The sequence below is a fragment of the Thamnophis sirtalis genome, unplaced genomic scaffold (genome assembly GCF_051295495.1).
Source record: "Thamnophis sirtalis isolate CommonGarterSnake01/CBP01778 unplaced genomic scaffold, rThaSir2_p1.2 scaffold_12, whole genome shotgun sequence".
In the NCBI taxonomy this organism is placed as follows: domain Eukaryota; kingdom Metazoa; phylum Chordata; class Lepidosauria; order Squamata; family Natricidae; genus Thamnophis; species Thamnophis sirtalis.
This window is the reverse complement of record NW_028261392.1, coordinates 51,198,753-51,219,397: the sequence shown is the minus strand read 5'-3', so window position 1 is coordinate 51,219,397 and position 20,645 is coordinate 51,198,753. Positions and strand designations below refer to the sequence as shown.

The window sequence follows — 20,645 nt, the reverse complement described above, 5'->3', positions numbered from 1 at the left end:
TGATTATCAAGAATTTTGAAGCAGGTATCAAGCTTTGGTATTCCTTTAAACTGGCTGCAGCACGATCTTAGGCAGATCAGAAATTGGATTGCACAGAGATTTAAGGACATAAGTGCACAATCAGACATTGCACAGGTGACAGCAGCAAAAGTTTGCCCCTGGTTATCAGTAAATAAACACAATTTTAAAATAGAAAAATATTTAACTTCGCCTTTATCTCCCATCATAAGGAGATTTTTTTTCCAAATTGAGATTGGACCAACTTCAAACAAACATGATTTGGGGCAGGTATAAGGGGATCCCTGCAAGTGAAAGAGTCTGTTTATGTGGGATGGGGGAAGTTGAAACAACGTCTAATGTAATTTTTGATTGCCCCCTGTACTCAGATTTGAGGGAACACCAGTTCTTTTATACCAGCACCGCTAAGTCTAAAGAGCGCTTTTTGCAATATTGTTTGTTAGGTACTAATTTACAGTTGGTGAAATGGATTGCTAAATTTACTGTAAAGTGGTAGATTGTAGGAAAGACCACTTGACGGGGTAGATGTAGGGGTGACATTGTAATATAATTTAAAGCATATTTAATATGTATCTTAAATTATTGCATTCTATTCCATTTACATTTTAAATTGTATTTTATTCCATTTACATTTTAAATTGTGGTTTATTTCAATCTCATTTTAAATTGTAGTTTTTGTCTCTGGAACTTAGTTTTTTTAATATGGCCCAAGGACTAATCAATAAAGATTGATTTGATTTGACCATCTTTCATACATGTCCATTGCAACATCCCCATGGTCATGTAATCAAAATTCAGACCAGAGGGAGACAAAGTGGACAATTCTCAACCAGCTGGCTTCATGGTAGGAGGGAGCTTCATACCCATCTGAAAGAGAGGCTGGGTTGCATGAAGGTGCTTTCCTCCCCCAAGACCCTCTCAAGTACCGGGCTGTGGGCTCCATCCCAGGGAACCTCAATTAGGGCCAAACTCTTGGCAACAGATTGAGGAAAGACTGTTCTTAAAGGGGGAACGAGGCACGTGGGGCCTCCTGCTGCTTTTGCAGCCTCAATCGGAATGGTGCATTCCCTGACCTGCCTGAGGTGAGCAGCAAGCAAGCAGCAGCTCCGGGGCAAGGCTGGAGCTGGAGAATGGTGCATGCCCTGATCCAGGTGAGGTGGGTGACAAGTGGGCAGCAGCTCCAGGGCATCCTGGCCAAGGTGGGTGGTAGCTCTGGGGCCTCAGGGAATAATACATGCCTGGGCTATGGCCCCCGATGCAAGCTGAAGGGCGAGCAGGTGGCATGCTTACTTACAAAGAGAGCCGAGGTGGCGTAGTGGTTAAATGCAGCACTGCAGGCTATTCAGCTGACTGCAGTTCTGCAGTTCAGCTGTTCAAATCTCACCGGCTCAGGGTTGACTCAGCCTTCCATCCTTCCAAGGTGGGTAAAATGAGAACCCAGATTGTTGTTGGGGGCAATATGCTGACTCTGTAAACCGCTTAGAGAGGGCTGAAAGCCCTATGAAGCGGTATATAAGTCTAACTGCTATTGCTATTGCTATTACCTTTGGTGACCTGAGCAGAGCAGGCGAGGCAAGGAGGTGACTGGGCGATGCACATAACTGAGCTGCATGGCAAAGCGAAGGCAACATATATAAGGCTGAGATGGGCAGGGCAAGCATTGGGCGAGCGGGCACAGTGAGTAAGCATCAAGCGGGTGGGTGCGGCAAGTGAGCATCGAGTGAGCTGGAGGGGCCAGTGAACATCCAGCAGGTGGGCGGGGCAAGTGAGCATTGAGCGGGTGGGCGGGGTGAGAGAGCAGTGGCTGGGCAACTGGTTCAGGGGTGTATCCAACTAGCAATCATTACTGGTTTGGTGATCCAGGCAAAATTTCTGCTACCAGTTCACATTAACCGGTGTGAACCAGCCGAATACCACCTCTGATGCTGTCTTGAAAAAAATCCATGTCCATCTTGAGACATCTCATTCATTATCTTCATAGACACCTTGAAGAATACAGAAGCAGAATAGACTTTTAGGGATCTCGTGATGTAAATGTCCTAATGCTGCAGTAGCTTCAATACCACTTCTGATTGCCTGCGCCATCTTTAAACACCAAGATGGAAGTTAAAGCAAAGTTATATCCTTCAGATTGATAGCAGTTATTGAAGGCAACTCTGATATATTCCAAATAACTCTGTGGTATAAGAAGTGGTTGCATATAGTACACATTTCTATGTTAATATATTGCCATGTCCTTAAGGGTTAGATTTTTGAATTCTATATGGCAGGAAGATTGGAAAATTAGATAAACACAGGCATTTAAACTCCTCATAATTGATTGTTCTGATAGTTTTTGATGTATAAGTCAGAATTAAATTATGGTAGTCCTCCCACTGGCCTGCCCCCTCCGTTCGCTCCCCCTGCCTGCCTGCTGCTCACTTGCTCGGCCTGCCCGTCCGCACCATGATTGTCCCACCTGCCTAGCCGCACGCCGCTCATTAACTCACTGGCTCGCCAATTGCCCTGCCTCTTAGACCCTTATATATACGGCGCGGATGGTCCACTTACCTCTTTTCCTGTTTGGCTCTCGTGTAGTCGCTCGCTAGCTGATCTGATCCTTGCATTGCTTGCCTTCCCTGCTGTTATTGCGGGAAGTAAGTAAGATGTAACTTAGTGGGGGGGGGAGCGGCGGTAGCGGGAAGCTTGCTGGAGCGGCCCGTGGCTCTGCGCTGTAGGCAAGTCTGGGGATCCGCAGTGGCCTGCACAAGATCCCCGGGCCCCGGGCTCACTTAGAGTGCAGGGCCGCGTGGCCATGACTAAGCACAGGGGTGGCCTTGATGGTCAGCTAGGTGGAGCAGCCTACAGCTCTGCGCTCTAGGAAAGTCCAGGGATCAGTGCGGCCTTTGAGAGAACCCCGGGCTCACTTAGAGCACAGGGCCACGTGGCCGTGACTAAGTATGGGGGGCGGCCTTGGCGGGAAGTTAGGTAAAGCAGCCTGCGGCTCTGCACTCTAGGCAAGTCTGGGGAGCAGTGCGGCCTTTGTTGCAGCGGAGCTCGCCTAGATCATAGGACCGCATGGCCCTTGGCTGAAGCCTTTCTTTCTGCCCCCCACCCACCCAGTCCCCAGCCTTGCCTGCCTGGCTAAGCTGCCTTGGCTCCATCCCAGGTGGGCCTAGCTGACTGGGTTGCCCCTGTGTCCCTTTCAGTCCAGCTTACCTGCTGCCTGGTCACCTGCCTGCTGCCTGTATCCATTGCATAGAAGAGCTGCTGATTCTGCCTTCTGGTAAGTGATTGGGTTTTTTCTTTATGCTTTTAATGTTTTATTTATTGTTTATAGAATGTGTTTTTTAAAAAAAATTTAGAGAATGGTTTTTATTTATTGTCTATAGAATATGGGTCTTTAAAAATGTTTTTAGAGAATGGTTTTTATTTATTGTTAATAGAATATGGGTTTTTAAAAATGGTTTTTAGAGAATACTTTTTTATTGTTTATAGAATATGGTTTTTTCAAAATTGTTTTTAGAGAATGGGTTTTTATTTATTGTTTGTAGAATATGTTTTTTTTTTCAAAATGGTTTTTGGGGAATTTATTTATTTATTTATTGTTTATAGAATATGCTTTTTTTTAATTTTAGAGAATGGTTTTTTTAAAAAAAACTTTTATTGTTTTAATTAAACAAAAACATAAAAAAAGAATAATCTTTCGTTACATCTTGTAGAAAGGGTGTCGATTGGTTACAAATACATTTCGTGTGTTTCTTCCACAATCCTTACATATACTTCATTCAGATTGAATTATACATTTTAAATCAAACAAAAAAATTATGTATTTTACTATCACTGTACCACAATTCTCATTTAATTACAATTATTTAAACATGTTTTTATCTAAAATCAATTGTATTTAAAGACACAGCCACCTACTGGCATTCATTCGCAGTTTCAATAAACCTCCAAAAACATTACACCTTTATGACATATTCTGAAACAAATCCAGTTAGTAAAATATCTAAGCATTTTCCCCCCAACTCACAGTTTGCTTTTACTAGTACAACACGCACACATATATATCATTAAACATTATCCATTAACATTTCCTTGTTATTGTAGTTGACTAAAAATTATTTACTATTTATATCACCTCTCCTCTCATCAGGCCCAAAAGGAATTATACCTTTATAGCAAGCTCTAAACAAAAAATTATTAATAAAATTTATAGGTCTTTTCCCCAAGTCCCAAATTATAATTTCTATCCAAGTTATTTTTACTAATTAAGCTTGTCAATTCATTATTATTATTATAGTTAATTATGTGTTAACAAATGAACATTTAATAAAAATCTAAAACAATCTACAAAATGCTAACATTCCTACTTATTAATCCCCAAAAATATCCATTAACATTTCCCTATTATTATTGTGATTAATGAAAAAATTATGTAGTATTTATATCACTTCTCCACTCTTTGGACCCAAAGTAATTATACCTTTATAACAAGATCTAAACAAAAATTTATTAATAAAATTTATAGGTCTTTTCGCCAAGTTCCAATTTACAATTTATAACCAGGTTACTTATACTAATTAAGGTTATCATTTCATTATTATTGTTGTAGTTAATTATATGTTAATGAATAAACATTCAATGATAATCTAAAACAATCTACAAACTACTAAAATCCTTACTTATTACTACCCAAAAATTAGCTAACATTTTATCATCCACTTTCATTATCAACCTGTATCTTTCTAGTGGTCTTATCTCTCTTGTCAATTGTTGTGTCAATTCTCTTTTCAGCTCCTTTATAAAGTTTTTATAAATTTCTCTCCGCACTTTATTGCTTAAAAGATCTCTCAAATAGACTCGTTGCCCTTAAATTGTTATTAACATTAGCTTGTCTTTGGTTGTCAAACTTATTTCTGAATAGGTTTCTCTTCTTAACTCCATTATTATCGTCCTTTTTTTCCCCTCCTGTATCTTGAAATCTGGGATAAAACTCCAAATTGTCAAATTAACTTTTCCATCTTCCTTTCTTTCTGCTTTCACTCATATTTGCTCCATTAATAAGTTCATCTATTGTCTTGTCTTTATCTTCCTATATTTCATTCTCTTCTTTAATTTTTGGGGCTCCAACCCCATCATCTTTTGCTGTGATAAACAATAGTCTATCCAAACTTCTTCTCAAATATCCCAAATCCTTCTAAAATATTTTGAATTCCAACCAGGATGTTTCGAAATTTTAAGGTTTCTTCATCTGGATATTGATCCATTTCCCCCCAAAAAAAGAAGTAGAAAAAAAGATAAGAGGAGTCTGATAGCCACTGACACTCTAGCCTTCCAAGCTTCTTGTGTGTGTGTGTGTGTATGTGTGTGTGTGTGTAGGTTAACTTAAGCACAAGTTCTTTTGTACACTTCAAAGGAGAAGGGTTCTATCTTTTTCTTCTACCTTTTCCTTGTCTAGCCAAAATATTTTCCAAGAGCACCTGCAAAAAGCAATTCATGTCCTTGACCCTTTATCAAATTTTGTAAGCAAGTTGCAAACCCTTCAGTTACAAAGTCAATAAGATCAAATAGGAATGAACAAAGGATACATTGTTTCAAAGAAGGAATTTCAGACTCTGGCTTCCGAATGGCAAATTCCACTTTTTCATTTTTTCTCTCTCAATTTTATGGAAAACAAAAATCTTTAATTGTCTTTGGTGGGATTTAATAACAAATAGAAGGGAGAATTTGTTAAAATAGAAAAGACAGTTTTAATTTAAGCCAAAAAATAAGGTAGTAAAAAAATAGCAGAAAAAAATCAATCTGTTCACTTCAAGCGGAGAAACAGGAAATGTTGCAATCACTTCAATCCACTAAGTATCGTTACAAGAAAGAACAAACACTTTCCAAGGCAGTTCAATAAGAATTAAATTCGCCGCAATAAGAATTAAATTCGCCGCTTTATTCTTTTGCTTAAAGTACTAATTTATCTTTTAAAAAAAGTTTCTTTGGGCAATCTTTCTCAAAGAAAAAAAAACCTCAACCGAGGGACTCACTTTCACTTCCTTCCTTCTGGAGCCATCTCCAACTTCGTCAGCCTGGGGGCTGCTTGTTTGCCCCCAGCTTGAAGCACTTCCCTTGGGTCAATCAAGGACTTTGCAGTGTCCCTGAGACCAGCAAGGCTTTGTCTTCCTGATTACTGTCTCTCTGGGATGGTTTAGGTCCTGCTGGACCATCCAGTGGCAAAAATGTCAATGGCGGTCTCGGACTGTTGAGACCGCACATTGTATTGTTGCGACATTGGCTCCTCCTTCCTAGAGAATGGTTTTTTATTTATTGTTTTCAGAAAATGTTTATTACAAGAAATGTTATTAATTTTTGTAAATGTTTTATTTGTGATGCAATATGTTGCTTTTAAGTGTGCAGGTTGGTGCATGGTTTACGAGATTTTGTGTGCCTCAAAGTGGCTGCTTTTCTATGGGCAGGCCAGGTTGGTGCAAGGCAGCTTTGCAAGATTTTGTGTGTTTCTGTGTGATACCTGGTTGTTGAGGTAATTGTGAGATGGTTGCTTCTTGCAGCAATAAACTTTTATGTGGCTCCATGGCTGTTTTCATATGTTGAGTTGTCTGCTGCTTTGCGAGCTCCTGCAACTTGATGGGTTTTGATGGTTTCTGATTGCTCTGCTTTTGTTTTCCTGTTTTAATCTTGGTCCCAGGTCTTTTGTCTTTCCTATCTTGCACTTTTCTTGGTCTTTATTCGTGGATCATCAACCATGTGATGCTGTGGTCTGAGCCACTTTTTCACTGCAGGGATTGGGTCCCATCTCTTTAAAATGCTTATTGTCATCAGATTATTAACATTTGGAACAATTAGGCGGGTTCTTTGCTCTGAACATATGAGGTTCATTTTTGAGAACTCCCTATCTCTTTCATTGTGTTATTCTTATGTAAGGTGTAAGTGCATGCAATTAAAGTCTTCCTTTCTGTGTCTCTTCTTTGTGCAGGTTATTGGAGGAAAGTGGTGAGGTGGTAGTGTAGAAGACTAGCAAGGCAGTCATCTTTCCTCTGTAAGTAGCTGTTTTATTGTTTTCTCTGCTGGTTTCATCATTAATGTAGTGCATGCAATTGAAGAGTTCATTTCTGTATCTCTTCTTTGTGCAGGCCATTCATTGGAGCAAGTTGTTCAGTGATGTTGAAGACCGGCAAGGACAGTCATCTTCCTTCTGTAAGTAGCTGTTTTATTGTTTTGTATGCTTATTTTAATCTTATTTAAATAATGTGCACAAAATAATAAATTTCCTTTTTTATATCTTCTTTTTTAGGTCATTCATTGGGGCAAAGAATTCAGTGACATCGACTTGGCCACTCCCACCTGGCCACATGACCACCAAGCCACTCCCACAAAACAGGCCACACCTACATAATAGGTTTTAAAAATTTTTGAAACCCACCATTGTTGTACACACAATAATTTATGGCTGCATGACAGTTTCAAGGTATCTATTCTTTGAGCAGCCATTCTTAGTGTCCAACTCTCACATGCATGCATCATTATAGGGAAGATTATTGCTCTAACTAACCAGCTTTTTGTATTTATATCAATATCTCTGCATTTCCAGATCTTATTCATGTTAACAATTGCAGGGTGGCCTAATGTTATCCTGCGTTTGATTTCAGGAATAGAATTGCCATCATGAACAATTTTTGATCCAAGAAAATACATTCTTGAACTAATTCAATTTCCTCTGTTAAGACTCAATCCTATTTTTTTACTTTTTCACTTTCAGCCTTGATAATCCAGAACATTCCCCAGCCCCATTTTCACTCCAATATCAGGCAGTTCCAGACCTGATTTTTGAATGAATCAGTGAATTAGGTACACAGGATTTGTAATATCTTGTAAGGGCTCCTCTCCTAACTTAAGAAAGTGAAGACTCCTGAAACAGATTATTTTAAAAGGAACCTTTAATTAAGAAGAATGGAAGCTGTTAAGGCAAAGCGACATCTGAATCCCTTTAGGCAATGCAAGTGGAATTAAAGTAATAGTGACCCCTCCCCTTTATTCAGAATGCAGTTTCTGTCCAATACACAAGTGTGAAAATGTTTCCTTTACCAACTGCCCTGAGAGCTGAATAAACATACATTCCCATGGCTATCTTCCGTTAGACATTAAAGTAAGGTATCCCACATGGCCATAATAAACATCCCTCCAGAGTTACTGAGATCTCCGGCCTTGAGGTGCCAGGAAAGCAGTTGTAATATATCAGTTGTCATGGGCACCTCCAATAAATTTGACTCAGAGCCCCCCTCCTCCCAATTGAATGGCAGTATCACATTTAGGGATCTGACACACAGTGAGATTTTAATTTTTATAGTGTTGTCCAGAATGGAAAGGCCCCATGTCTTGGGGCTTACATGGCTGAAGCTGTGGAACCCACAGGTGGACTGGAAAAAAGGAATTTTGAGGCTTTCCTGGGGTGAAACAGCCCCTGATGATGGCAGCCAGCAGCAGGGGGGTGGGCCACAGGAGGAAGTGGCCACCATTCTGAAAGATGAGTTGTGGCGAAGCATTCCCCGAGAATACAGGGATCTAGCCAAAGTGTTCAGTGAAGATGAACTTCTGCCCCATCGACCCACAGACTGTGCCATTGAAATTGTCCCTGGGCCCAAGTTGCCAAAACTGAAACTGTGTTCCACACCACCTAGGGAGCTAGAGGAACTGACGTGTTTTCATAGACAAAAACTTGTCTTGGGATTTCATGTAGCTGGCCAGACCCAAAGTGACTTCCCCAGTACTTTTCCAGGAGAAGAAAGATGGGTCTCTTTACTTATGTATTGATTATCGTGGTCTGAACACAATGTGCATGGGCAATGTATATCCCCTCCCCTTCATGAAGGCCCATTTAGCTAAAGGAAAGATTTTTCTAAGTTGGGCTTGTGCAAAGCCTATTACAAGGTCAGGATTAAAGAGGGGGATGAATGGAAAACTACATTCAACTGCCCCCTTAGATGCTTCCAATTTAATGTACTCCCTTCCAGACTGCAAAGGACCCTTGCTGTGTTCATCCAATTGATAAATGTGGTGCTTCATGAGCATCTTTACAAGGGTTGTTTAGTGTAGTTTGATGACATATTAATCTACACAGAGACAAAAGTGGAGCATGTGAAACTTGTCTACGTGGTCCTAAACAAACTCTGAGCCTCAAAGAAACTCTGAGCCTCTGAGTCTCAAAGCTCTACATCAAATTGTCCAAATGCAAATTTCACAAAGAGAAAATAGACTATTTAGGTTACTGCATTTCTCATGAGGGGGTAAAAATGGAGCCAGATAAGGAGTGGGCAGTAACTGAGTGGGCTCCGCCATGTACAAGGAGGTAACTACAAAGCTTCCTTGGCTTTGCTAATTTTTACAGGAAATTCACCCCAGCTTTCACCCAGATGGCACTCCCCATCACTAACCTACTAAAAACCAGAGGAAGAGACGAACCAAAACCAAGCCAACCTTAAACTGGACTATGAAGTGCCAGGCAGCATTCAAAAAACTAAAGAGGCTTTCTTTCTGCTGAACCAGTGCTAAAACACCTGGACTTGGAAAAACCTTTTGTCATCCAAGCAGATGCTAGTGATGTGGTGGTCGGGGCTGTCCTACTCCAGGAAAACAAACAGGGTCAATTACAGCCTTGTGCATACACTTTAAAAAAATTGGCAGAGCAATGATGGGTGATGTGGGAAAAAGAGGACTATGCTGGGCTTTCAACACTTAGCACCACTTCCTAGACGGGAGTAGGATTCCATTCCAGGTATGGACTGACCATAAAGATCTAGAAGCCCTCAAAACCTGAAAAAATTACCTCTCCCAAGCAAGTGCGATGGGCTCGATACTTTCAGCAATTCAGTTTCACCCTCCATTACATACCAGGATGTAAAAATTTTCCTGGCAGACGCTTTGTCAAGACTGCCGCAATACAATAGCAGAAAACCAGAGCTAGTTCAATCTTTGCTCTCAGTGATCCAGGTAGCTGCAAGGTTGATAACTAAAGCACAAGCAAAAGGGGATTCTTGTCCAGATAACGTGACTTACCAGGCTTTTAAGCAGGCATTAACTGACAACAAGTAGTTCTTGAATCACAAGGACTCATGTTCCATGAAAGGTGGCTTACTCTGGATGGGGGGGGATGTATGTTCTTGCAAGCCAGAGACTTAAAATTATACAAACCTGCCACAACTTAAAAGCAGCAGGACACTTTAGATTCGTAAAAACACTACACAGTAAAAAGGCAGTTTTTGGTGGCCATCCTTTAAAAAGGACATTGAAAGCTACATTGCCAGCTGCCCTATTTGTGCAACAGCAAAAAGACAACAAGGAAAAATGCCTGGCCTTTTGCAGCCCATGGCTGAACCATCAGCACCCTGGAGGGAGATTGCCATGGATTTTATTGTAGAATTGCCAGAAAGTGCAGGAAATACTGTCATTTGGGCAGTGATGGACTTGTTCTCAAAACAGATCCATTTCATCCCATATCAGAAAATCCCTACAACCAAAACCTTAGCCAAAAATTTTCTGCACCATATCTACCATTTGCATGGTGCCCCACAGAGGATAATTTCAGACTGTGGGGTCCAATTAACCTCAAAGTTCTGGAGGGAATTCTTAGCTCTCCTGGGGACTGATCAGGGGCTGAGTTCTAGTCACCTTCCCCCAAACAAATGGTGGATTGGAATGCACAAACACAGTTCTGGAACAATACCGAAGATGCTTCATAAACTATTAGCAACTATCCTGCCCTTTGCAGAGGTTGCCTACAACAATGCAGTCCACTCCAGCACAGGATTCACCTCTTTCCGGGTGGCTATCAGTCAAGACTTTAACCCCATGCCAGAACTCTCAGCCAAACAACCCATCATAGCATCCCTTAAAGAGTGGAGAGAGCAATTACAAAATATATGACTGGTTGTAAGAAAAGAATTAGACGAGGTGAGAGCAGCTTACAAAGTGCAGGCAAACAAAAAGCAGATAGAGCCAAAGCCTTTTAAAGTTGGACAAGGGTGTACCTGTCTACAATCCTTACAGCCCGCAAAGAAACTAGGACCAAAATTCATAGGTACCTTCCCAATCACATGCATTATAAACTCATTTACAGTAGAGCTGCAGCTTCCAAAAATGCTAAGACAAGTACACCAGGTGTTTCATTGTAGACTTTGAAACCAGAAATAACTAAGACGGCTACACTGCCACAGCCCATTATGGTTGAGGGCGAACAACATTTTGAGATTAAAGAGATACTTGACTCAAGGAAACATCATGGGGCAACCCACTACCTAGTAGCCTGGAAAAATCTCCCCTCATCTGAAAATGAGTGGGTGCATAAGAAGCACATTAGAGCCCCTAGGTTGTTTCCATGCCCAATACCTAGATAAACCTAACTAATCATTTCTGTTGCCTTCCTCCCTCTCCTTTCTTGTCTCTTCTAAGTGGAGTTCTCTTTCTCCAGGGGGGGGGGCAGCATATCAGGTCCCCATAGATCCCTATCAGAATGCTGCCATTCCTGTGAGGAGGGCCTGGATGCCAGTTTACTACCTTCCCTTATCTCTGATCTTTCTTTTCCTTTGATGTATCTTAAGTACATCAAGTGAGTGTGGAGTCTGGATATGGAGTTCTGTTCTTCTTAGAGAAAGAAATGAAAAAGAAAATGGCAGAAGTCCCCCCCCCCCAGTTTCCTCAAAACAACAGTCTTTATGGCATCTTTTAGATAGGTGCCTATGGGAGAAGGCAATGTGGGGTATGTTGAAGGCCCCCCAACCACTTTTGAAATCAAGCAGTTTAAGAAAAAAAATTGCCTAAACTAATAGAGAAAACACCAACCAAGTGGTTAAAGAGTCAACTAAAAGATATGGACAAATGGACCCTGACAATCCAGGGTACCAGATGATTTTGAAGTATCAATTTGTGGGAAAAGTATGGGAGGACATTAGGCATAAATTATAGAAATTGGATGGGTGGGACACCAAAACTATGGAGGATTTCCTCATAGAAGCTCAAAAAGTATACTCCAAATGAGAAGAAGAGAGAGACAACAGAAAAATCAAAATGATGACTCAATTAGGACGGGCTCAATGTGCCATCTGCAAAGAAAGAGGGTACTGGAAAAATGAGTGCCCTAAGAGGAAAGAGGGGAAAGAACTAGCCAAATTGATGAATTTTGAGGACTAGTAGTGTTAAGGGGAACACTTGGCTGCTCTGGCCCTATGGAACGATCTCCCCATTGAGATCCGGACCCTTACTACCCTTCCGGCCTTCCACAAAGCAACTAAGACCTGGCTGTTCCAGCAGGCCTGGGGCTGTTGAATTATCCAGCCCCATTCGAGGTTACGACTGTTGTTGAATTTTAAATTGTTGTTTTCTATTTTTATTTTTGTATTATTTTTGTATTCCCTCCCCTTTTTATTGTCAGCCGCCCTGAGTCTTCAGGGAATAGGGTAGCATACAAGCCAAATCAATCAATCAATCAATCAATCAATCAATCAAATCAATCAACTTGTTTCTGGTCCAGCTTTCAAAAACCTCTGGTAAACCTTAAAGTTGGACCCCTGGAGAAGGATATACCTCTAGGAATAAAAATTGGGGAAGATTAAGGCTCAGGAAATTGGGAGACATATAGTAGGAGCACTGATATTTAAACCCACTAAGGTCCTGGCAGGTTTGCCTCTGTTCAAAACTTAAGAAAGAAAACCCCCAACTACATTGGATTAGAGAAAATATATTTTTACTAAGTTTGAAATGATAGCAGCAAATTCAAGGCAAGAACTGATTCAACATGCGTGAAAGTTACAGATTGAAAATCACCCCAAATTCCTCCCCCCAGGGTCCAGCACTGAGAGTCCAATCAACATCCAGTATGATGTTATGGGAAAGTTCCTCTGCAGGAATTTCTCACATTTGGAGTCTCAGGACAGTTGACCTTGATGGAGTATAAACAAATCCACTCAGCAGCACCATAATTCATGAGTGCAACCCCCTCCCTTTCAGTTCTCATGGGACTACTACACACCAGCTTGCTTCCACATCCAAAATGTCCATGCACCCCTCCTCATTTCTATGACAACCAAGAGCAAGAAAGCTACAGAAACCCATGCTGGAGATCTGGCTAACATCCTGCAGCAGAGGTATTAGTTCTATAAAAGAAGAAAAAACATAATACAAAACTAACACGGATAATAAAGAATGACTCAAGGTAATTAATGTATATTAAAGTTTATCAAGATATTTCCTATGAAACGTCTGAAGAAGTTTGGGAGCCCAAATGTTTTGAGCATTGACCCATTCAGATTGTAAAGGAGGCAAATGTTTGCAAGCTACCAAATATTGCAGTTCCCATTTACATTTTCTAGAATCAAGGATTTCTTTAACTTCAAAGTGTTGCTCCTTTCTATAAGGAAAACCATCTTAAAGAGAAAACTTGTACATGTATATAATATTTCGCTTCTAAATTTACACACTTTATACACAGTTCTATATATATTTATATATATTGTTTTTTGGCTTAATTAATTTTGTTCCTGTTTTGTAGCCATTTGTACCAATTGTTCCAAATTTCATAATATTCTGACTCTTTATCTTTTAATTTCAGTGTTAATTTGTCCATCTCTGCACAATCCAAAGGTTTTTTTTATCACTAATTCATCAGAGGGGGCATTATTTTGTTTCCAGCATTGGGCAAATGCTATTCTAGCAGTAGTTAGCAGATGTGTTAATATGTACTTAATTTTCTTTGTATATTTCCCTTTGATTATTCCCAGTAGAAAGATTTCAGGTTTGTATTTTATCTGTTCTCCTGTAATTTCTTGCACCCATTTCCAAATTTTTGTCCAATACTTTTGTGTTTCCGGGCAGGTCCACCATATGTGATAATAGGTCCCTTGTACTTTTTTACACTTCCAGCAGGTCGGCTTCATGTTTGGGTACATTTTAGCCAATCTTGTTGGTGATAAATGCCAGAGATAAAACATTTTGTATGTATTTTCTTTAAGTGCTGCTGATCATGTTCATTTATAATTTGTGTTCCAAATTCTTTCCCAATCCACTAGATCTATGTTGTAACCAAAGTTTTTGGCCCACGCTATCATGCAACCTTTAACATTTTCTTCTTCTAATGTTATTTCTAATAAATATTTGTAAATGTTCATTATGAATTTATTTTCCGGGCCAATTAAAATTTATCTATTTGTTGTAATTCCGTGTATATTCCATATTCTTTTTATTCTGCCTTACTCCTTTCATTATTTTAAAGGTCTCTGTACTTTCCCCATTTAGTAATATATTTGCCTTTTGGGTGGAATATATTGTTTCTATTAATCTTTCAAATTGGTCTCCTAATTTCATATTCTTTATTAATTAGCAGTGCTGTCTGCACTTTTCGATGTTCGATGCAGAATTTGGGTTTTTTATTGTAGTCATTTCTTCTGTTGACCTTTGGAATGCTGGAGAAGCAATCAATACCTTTGACGCTGGATTTGTCGCTGGATTTACAATTGTCTTTTTCCCAGATCTCAGTGCTGTTGTTGTGATATTCGCCATCTCTTTTACAATTTTATCTTGTTCTTTTAATATCTTATATATGTTATCCCAAATTAACATCAAGTATCTTTCCCTTTTAAATGATTCCTTAATTTAGCTTGTTCTATCTATATTAATATACAAACAGTAGTCTTAAAGCAGTATAAGCAACTTAAATAATATCTATATCTATCTCTAAGTTATTCAATAATAACTGGTAATAGTAAAAAGGAGAAAACAAATAGAGAGGGGGAAGGACACAGAGAGAAAGTCTCAGTGCTCATTCATATCAACAGTACTATATTTTAAAGGTGCGATTATTTCATTATATCCTTAGTATGATTTCTGGAATTTAACAGATAGGCATTTATAACACACACACACACACACACAAACACAAACACACACACATCCACAAGCTTTCCACTTACTTGTTTATGAATAAATATTGATTTAAGTACTTATTTGTAGGTATTATAAATATTATATATAGGTATTGTATATAATTGTAACTTATTTCACTAAACTATTAATGCAGTCAATTCATTCACCACTTTTTCTTTAAGTTTTGGGTTGAGTTACTTTTCTTTTCAGTCTTTGCAGAATTGTCCACGTTCTTCTGTTCTAAATAGTTCTAAATAATTTCAGCATAGCTGTTGCATCAGCTTCTTCCCCTTCCGTTTCGTTGTTCTCTTCTCTTCCTAACTACTGTCTGTCAACCGCTGCTCTCAAGCACACCAGAGTTCTCCAAGTCCTCCTTCTTTCTTGATTTCTTTCCACTATTTGAATCTGTATGACTTACCGTCAGTTCGTGCTCTTTCTTGTTGTCTCCCCTCCAATCGATCGCTCACTTATGCTAATTAGTTCTCGGGCCAATCTTTGCCTTTAAAAATCTGTCGCTCTCCCTCCTTCAAGTGGCCTCTCGGTTATAGGGCTCTCTCACCCAATTTCTGGAGACTCACTGCTTTGCCCGTTCTCCTCTGTGATCTTCCCTTTCTGCCCACACTCACCGCTGTTTCACTTGCAAGCCAAACTGCTAATCCACTCGGTGACACAACAACAAGTTGATTAAATTCTTCCTTCCCCTTTTAGATAGTTTGTCAAAACTTCAAGTCCGTCATTGAAACAAGGCAGACGCTTGCACGCTGGATTAAAAGGGTATCCCCACATTGTAACAGGTGGTCACCCTCCATCTCATTAGTCCTAGGGTTTCCCTACTCCTCCGCGTCTCTCTCCAAGATCAGCGTACCCCCAAAGGGATCCTCCAAACATGTAGATTGGGATAAGAAGTCAGAGCCCTGATTTCTTCCCCACACTCGTCTCGACATCACCACTGGAAGTCCCGCTGCAACAAACTGTTAAGTTGGCAGAGGGAGTAAAAATAAAACCATGAGGAAAATATTTAAACTGCAATGTTTGCAATCAGGAGGAAAGCAAAGTTACTCCAGCAAACAGACTGAATAGTTTTAAAACAAAGGAACCTCTGGAGGTTGTTTTTGCTGATATAATAGGACCTAAGAAACCCAGTTTGGGAGGTCCCTGTTACGTTTTGAGTATCATGGATCATTATTCATGATACGGTTTCTGTTACTTAATGAAAAACAAAACAGAAACGTTTCAGAATTTCTTTAATTGGCTGAGGTTTGCAGAAAGAAAGATGAAAGCCAAGGTTATTACTGTAGTAACTGATAATGGGACGGAGTTTACCAATTATAAATTCCAAACAATGTTAAAAACAGCTGGAATCGAGCACAAACATTCTGCTCCTTATACGCCACAACATAACTCGTTTGTAGAACGAAGGGGGCAAACATTACAGGCCATGGCTCAAACTATGATAGCTGATTCAGGTTTGCTGGAAATACTGTGGGGGTGAAGCTATGATGTGTAGTAGCCATGTTTTAAATAATGTGGTGAATACAACAACAGGTGAATTGCCATTCACTAGGTGGCATGCCAGAAAACCAGATTTGAGTTACCTACATACATTCAGAGCCCTAGCATGGGTGCATATACCATCACAAATGAAACTGAAAGGGCAACATAGAGCTCGACAGTTATTTTTTGTAGGATATGAGGCTAACCATAGATCATTTAGGTTTTGGGAGAAAGGCACAGCTAAGGTTTGCTGTAGCGCTAGTGCTAGGTTTATGGAACATGTGGGGTGGAATAAATTAGAAACAAATGATAATGTAATTATCGACATCCAAGTAGTCCCTAATGATGAGGTAGTAAAACCAGCAATTAAAGAAATTAAGGAAGAAGTACAGTTACAGGACGAACCAGAAGAACAAGAGCAGGTTATACAGGAGAGTCCACTGGAGAGTCCTGAAATACCCAGATGTTCAACTTGTGTAATGAGACCACCTGACAGGTTTCAGGCGCCTATAGCATGTCAGACAAATAAGGTTCCTGCTAATTACCAAGAATTGGTATACCCAACGGAGGAACAGAAAGCTCGGAAAGATGCAATGGAAAAGGAATTAAAATCATTGCAAAAGTTAGAAGTATATGAAATGTAAAGTTACCACCAGGTAAACATGCCATTGGTTGTAAATGGATTTTCAAAGTTAAAAATAGTGTAGATGGGACTGTAACCCATAAAGCCAGGTTAGTTGCACAAAGGTTTGCTCAGTCAGCCAATGACTATGATGAGGTCTTTGCACTTAGTTTAAAGGCTACAACGTTACGTGCAGCATTAGTGTAGGCAGCTAAGAATGAATATATAGTTAACCATTTAGATGTAGAGACAGCATATCTTCATGCACCATTGCAACATACTGTATATTTACAGAAGCTTGCAGGATTCAAAACTGATAGTAAAACTAATTGCTGGAGGTCGAAAAAGAGTCTTTATGGCTTGAAGCAATCAGGATATGAATGGAATCAATGTATAGTTAGAGTTAACTAAGATAGGTTTTAAAGCTGGCATGGCTGATCCATGTTTGTTTAAGAAAGAAAGTGATGGTGTGATTTCATTGTTGCTATTGTTCACTGATGACACACCATTAATCACTAAAACTGAGCAAGAAGCTATGAGGATTATAACACTGTTAAGGACACAGTTCAGTATAAAACATCTTGGTGAGATTAGGCAATATCTTGGTTTACAAATAGATAAAACTAGGGGAGGATACAAAATCTCATAAACTGAAAAGATTAACCAGCTACTCAGAATGTTTAGGATGCAACTGTGTAAACCGGCAAAAGCTCCAATGGGCCAAGAGTTTAGCCACAATGATGAACAAAGCCCTGTATTTGATAAAGGTGTTTATCAATCATTAATTGGTAGCTTATCATATCTGAGTAATTGGTCAAGGCCCGACATAGCATATAGTGTAAATCAATAAGCCAGGTTTAATGCTGAACCTACTGAAAGGCACTGGCAAGCTGCTAAGAGGATATTAAGATATCTTAAGCAAACGATGCATTATGCATTGTATTTAGAACTTAAGGATGATCTGAGCTTAATTGCATATGGTGATGCAAGTTTTGCTACAGATGTGTCTACACGGAAATCAGCATCAGGGTTTGTTGTATTCCTAGGAAAAGCACTAATTAGATGGCGGTCTATTAGAGAAAAACATTTAAGTCTATCAACTATGGAGGCTGAATTCTCATGTTTGTCATTATTATGCGCAGATTTGGTTTGTTATAAACAACTCCTACTTGATATGGGGATTGACATACAAGAGCCTATTGTTGTTTATGAAGACAATCAAGCAGTAATTCAGATGGAATCCAATCTTGCTGTAAAAACTAGGTTAAAACACACTGATCTAAGATATCTAAATGTAAGGCAAAGTGTGAATGCTAAATTAGTTTCACTGGAGTACTGCATGTCTGAACATAATATTGCAGATCATTTTACTAAGGCCCAAGGTAATATAAAGCATAAACATTGTTGCAAGGAATACGGATTAAGATTGTACGATTTATATGTTGTCCTACCCAAAGGGGAGAATGTTAGGAATATAATCTAATGGTTGGGTTGGCAATATATAAATTATGTAACAATGCTGTACCTGTTTCTTTAAATCATGCTGTAAATGTGATTGGTTGCAGTTTCCTCAATCGGCCATAAGATGGAACCAGAATCACTGTTAGATGCTGATCTGATCTGAGTGTTTGGAAGCTGGCTGTTAGAAGTGCCGTATAGTGATCAGCGTGAGCTATTGTAAGTTTTGCAACTGCTAGCAAACTTTGTGTATGGGACTGTTTATATGTTTATGGACTATATTATTTGAATTATCCCTTAACTGAAAGATGTTGATGACTGACTGTCTTAACCGTGTATGACTCGGACTGTTTGATGGACTCTGATACCTCTATTTCCACGAAAGTATAAGCCTATTTAAACTGCAGTGTCTCTGTATGCTGGTTTGTGTGTTCTCCAACACCACTATCACAACGCTTCTCTGAACGCACTCGCTCTCCCAACGGGGAGCTTACTTAACAGGCTGAGGGAATAAAATACTATGAAATCTGTTTTTGGGTGTGCCTACTTTGCTAGCCATCTGCTCTTGCAAGAATGTATTTTACAATAAACTGCTCACTGCTTCACTTAATCACTCTTTCCAATTTCTGACTGGTGAGTGTGTTTCTCAATGGGAAATAAGTTGCTATTTAATTAATAAGAGCAGAAAAATGTATATATTCAAAGAGTTTTGAAATGTTAACACTTTAACTAAGAAAGCAGAATTTTTAAAAATTTGATTTTAAGCTATGAAGGCTGATACGCAAACATAATCAAGCAACTCGGGCTCTATCCATCACCAAATGCCAAACCTGCAAAGGTAATAAATGTGAGGATTGGTGGTAAAGTTGCTTTTTCATCACTCCCCTGAACGAGACAGCATATTCCTATATACGTTTTAATCTATTCCTTCAAAGTATAAATATTTTCTTCTCCCACTAGTTGGTGCTCTGGGTTCATTTAAAAAATAATGTTATTTTCTTGGAAAGGGGGGGGGGTAAATCTGATTGGCTGTCTTTAGTCAGAGTAACCTGTGAAATAAAATAAAATATAATAAGCAGAAAAAGTGTGTGAATTTCTTTCAAAGAAATTAATGAAACAACTTGTTTTCTTGGCTGAAGTGTTTCCTTAAATTATTGTTTGAATTTGCAACAGACATGGCTGCTGGTTTAATTTACTAAATAGTAACGGGGCAACAAGACTTTTTACTTGCAATGCCATAGCAATGGAACTATTTTCAGCCTTGTTTACTCCCTCCACAACAATCCTCCAAAACTGAACAGTATGCAATCATGTTGCTATTATTAGTACTTCACTAGTACTTTTATCCACACCTGATGATATACAAAGCATATAGCAAGCATCTATTATTAAACATTTTTAAATGGACTAATTATAACCCAAATCCAACATGTATTATTCCGAAGCAGTGATGCAGAAGGGACTGGGCAAACCTTTTGTGTATGCAAGAACTACGTTGGTGGCTACACTGTAGCATATTGAGACTTTTTCCTCCCCTCTGTATCAACTGTTTTTTTCATTGTTATTTAAATTCTTCCTTGTTGACTTTTATCTAATTTCAATATGTTTCTTTCTTATGGAGGGGGTGGGGATGAACAATAGTAACATGAGGCATCTAGTAAGCAGCCACAAAAAATAAAAATAATTTGTTACATGGATCAAATGGCACTATCTTATACCAATTTATTAGAATTTTGTCTGACAACAAAATAGCCCATTGCTGGTGAAATGTACTTATTAACCAAATGTTTTTGATATTCCTCACAACCACCTAATAATAATGCCCCTTCCCTATAGGCAAGGACACTAATAGGATAAAGGTGAACATGGTCTTTTTTCAGGTAATTTTATTGATGACTGTGGCCTAGCAATAAGATGCTTGTGTGTGCTTATGCAGATAAAGATTTCTCTGAATTACTAAAGGAAAAATACTTGCATTAAAATTATAAACAATACAGCAGTTTCAAAGAACAATAACAGCTTCTTCCAGTACTTATTGAAAGATTACTGGGATTTCTGGGAATTATAGCATAGAAACGCCAAATAAAGCCGTAATATCTGATTCCAGAAGCCTAGACGTATTGAATCTAAAAGAGCTATGGAGGGCAGAGAC

General features: G+C 39.2%; 1 protein-coding gene across 1 annotated transcript in view; it reads left to right on the top strand.

Moving 5' to 3' along the window:
* The window catches only part of ACOT9 (acyl-CoA thioesterase 9), an 83,224-nt gene extending 64,209 nt beyond the window's left edge, over positions 1-19,015 (top strand). The window contains exon 14 of the mRNA XM_087726502.1: positions 18,601-19,015. Within this exon, the coding sequence (XP_087582628.1) occupies positions 18,601-18,619 (19 nt within the window). The 3' untranslated portion in view covers positions 18,620-19,015. The remainder of the gene's footprint in view (positions 1-18,600) is intronic.
* Positions 19,016-20,645: the final 1,630 nt, after the last annotated feature.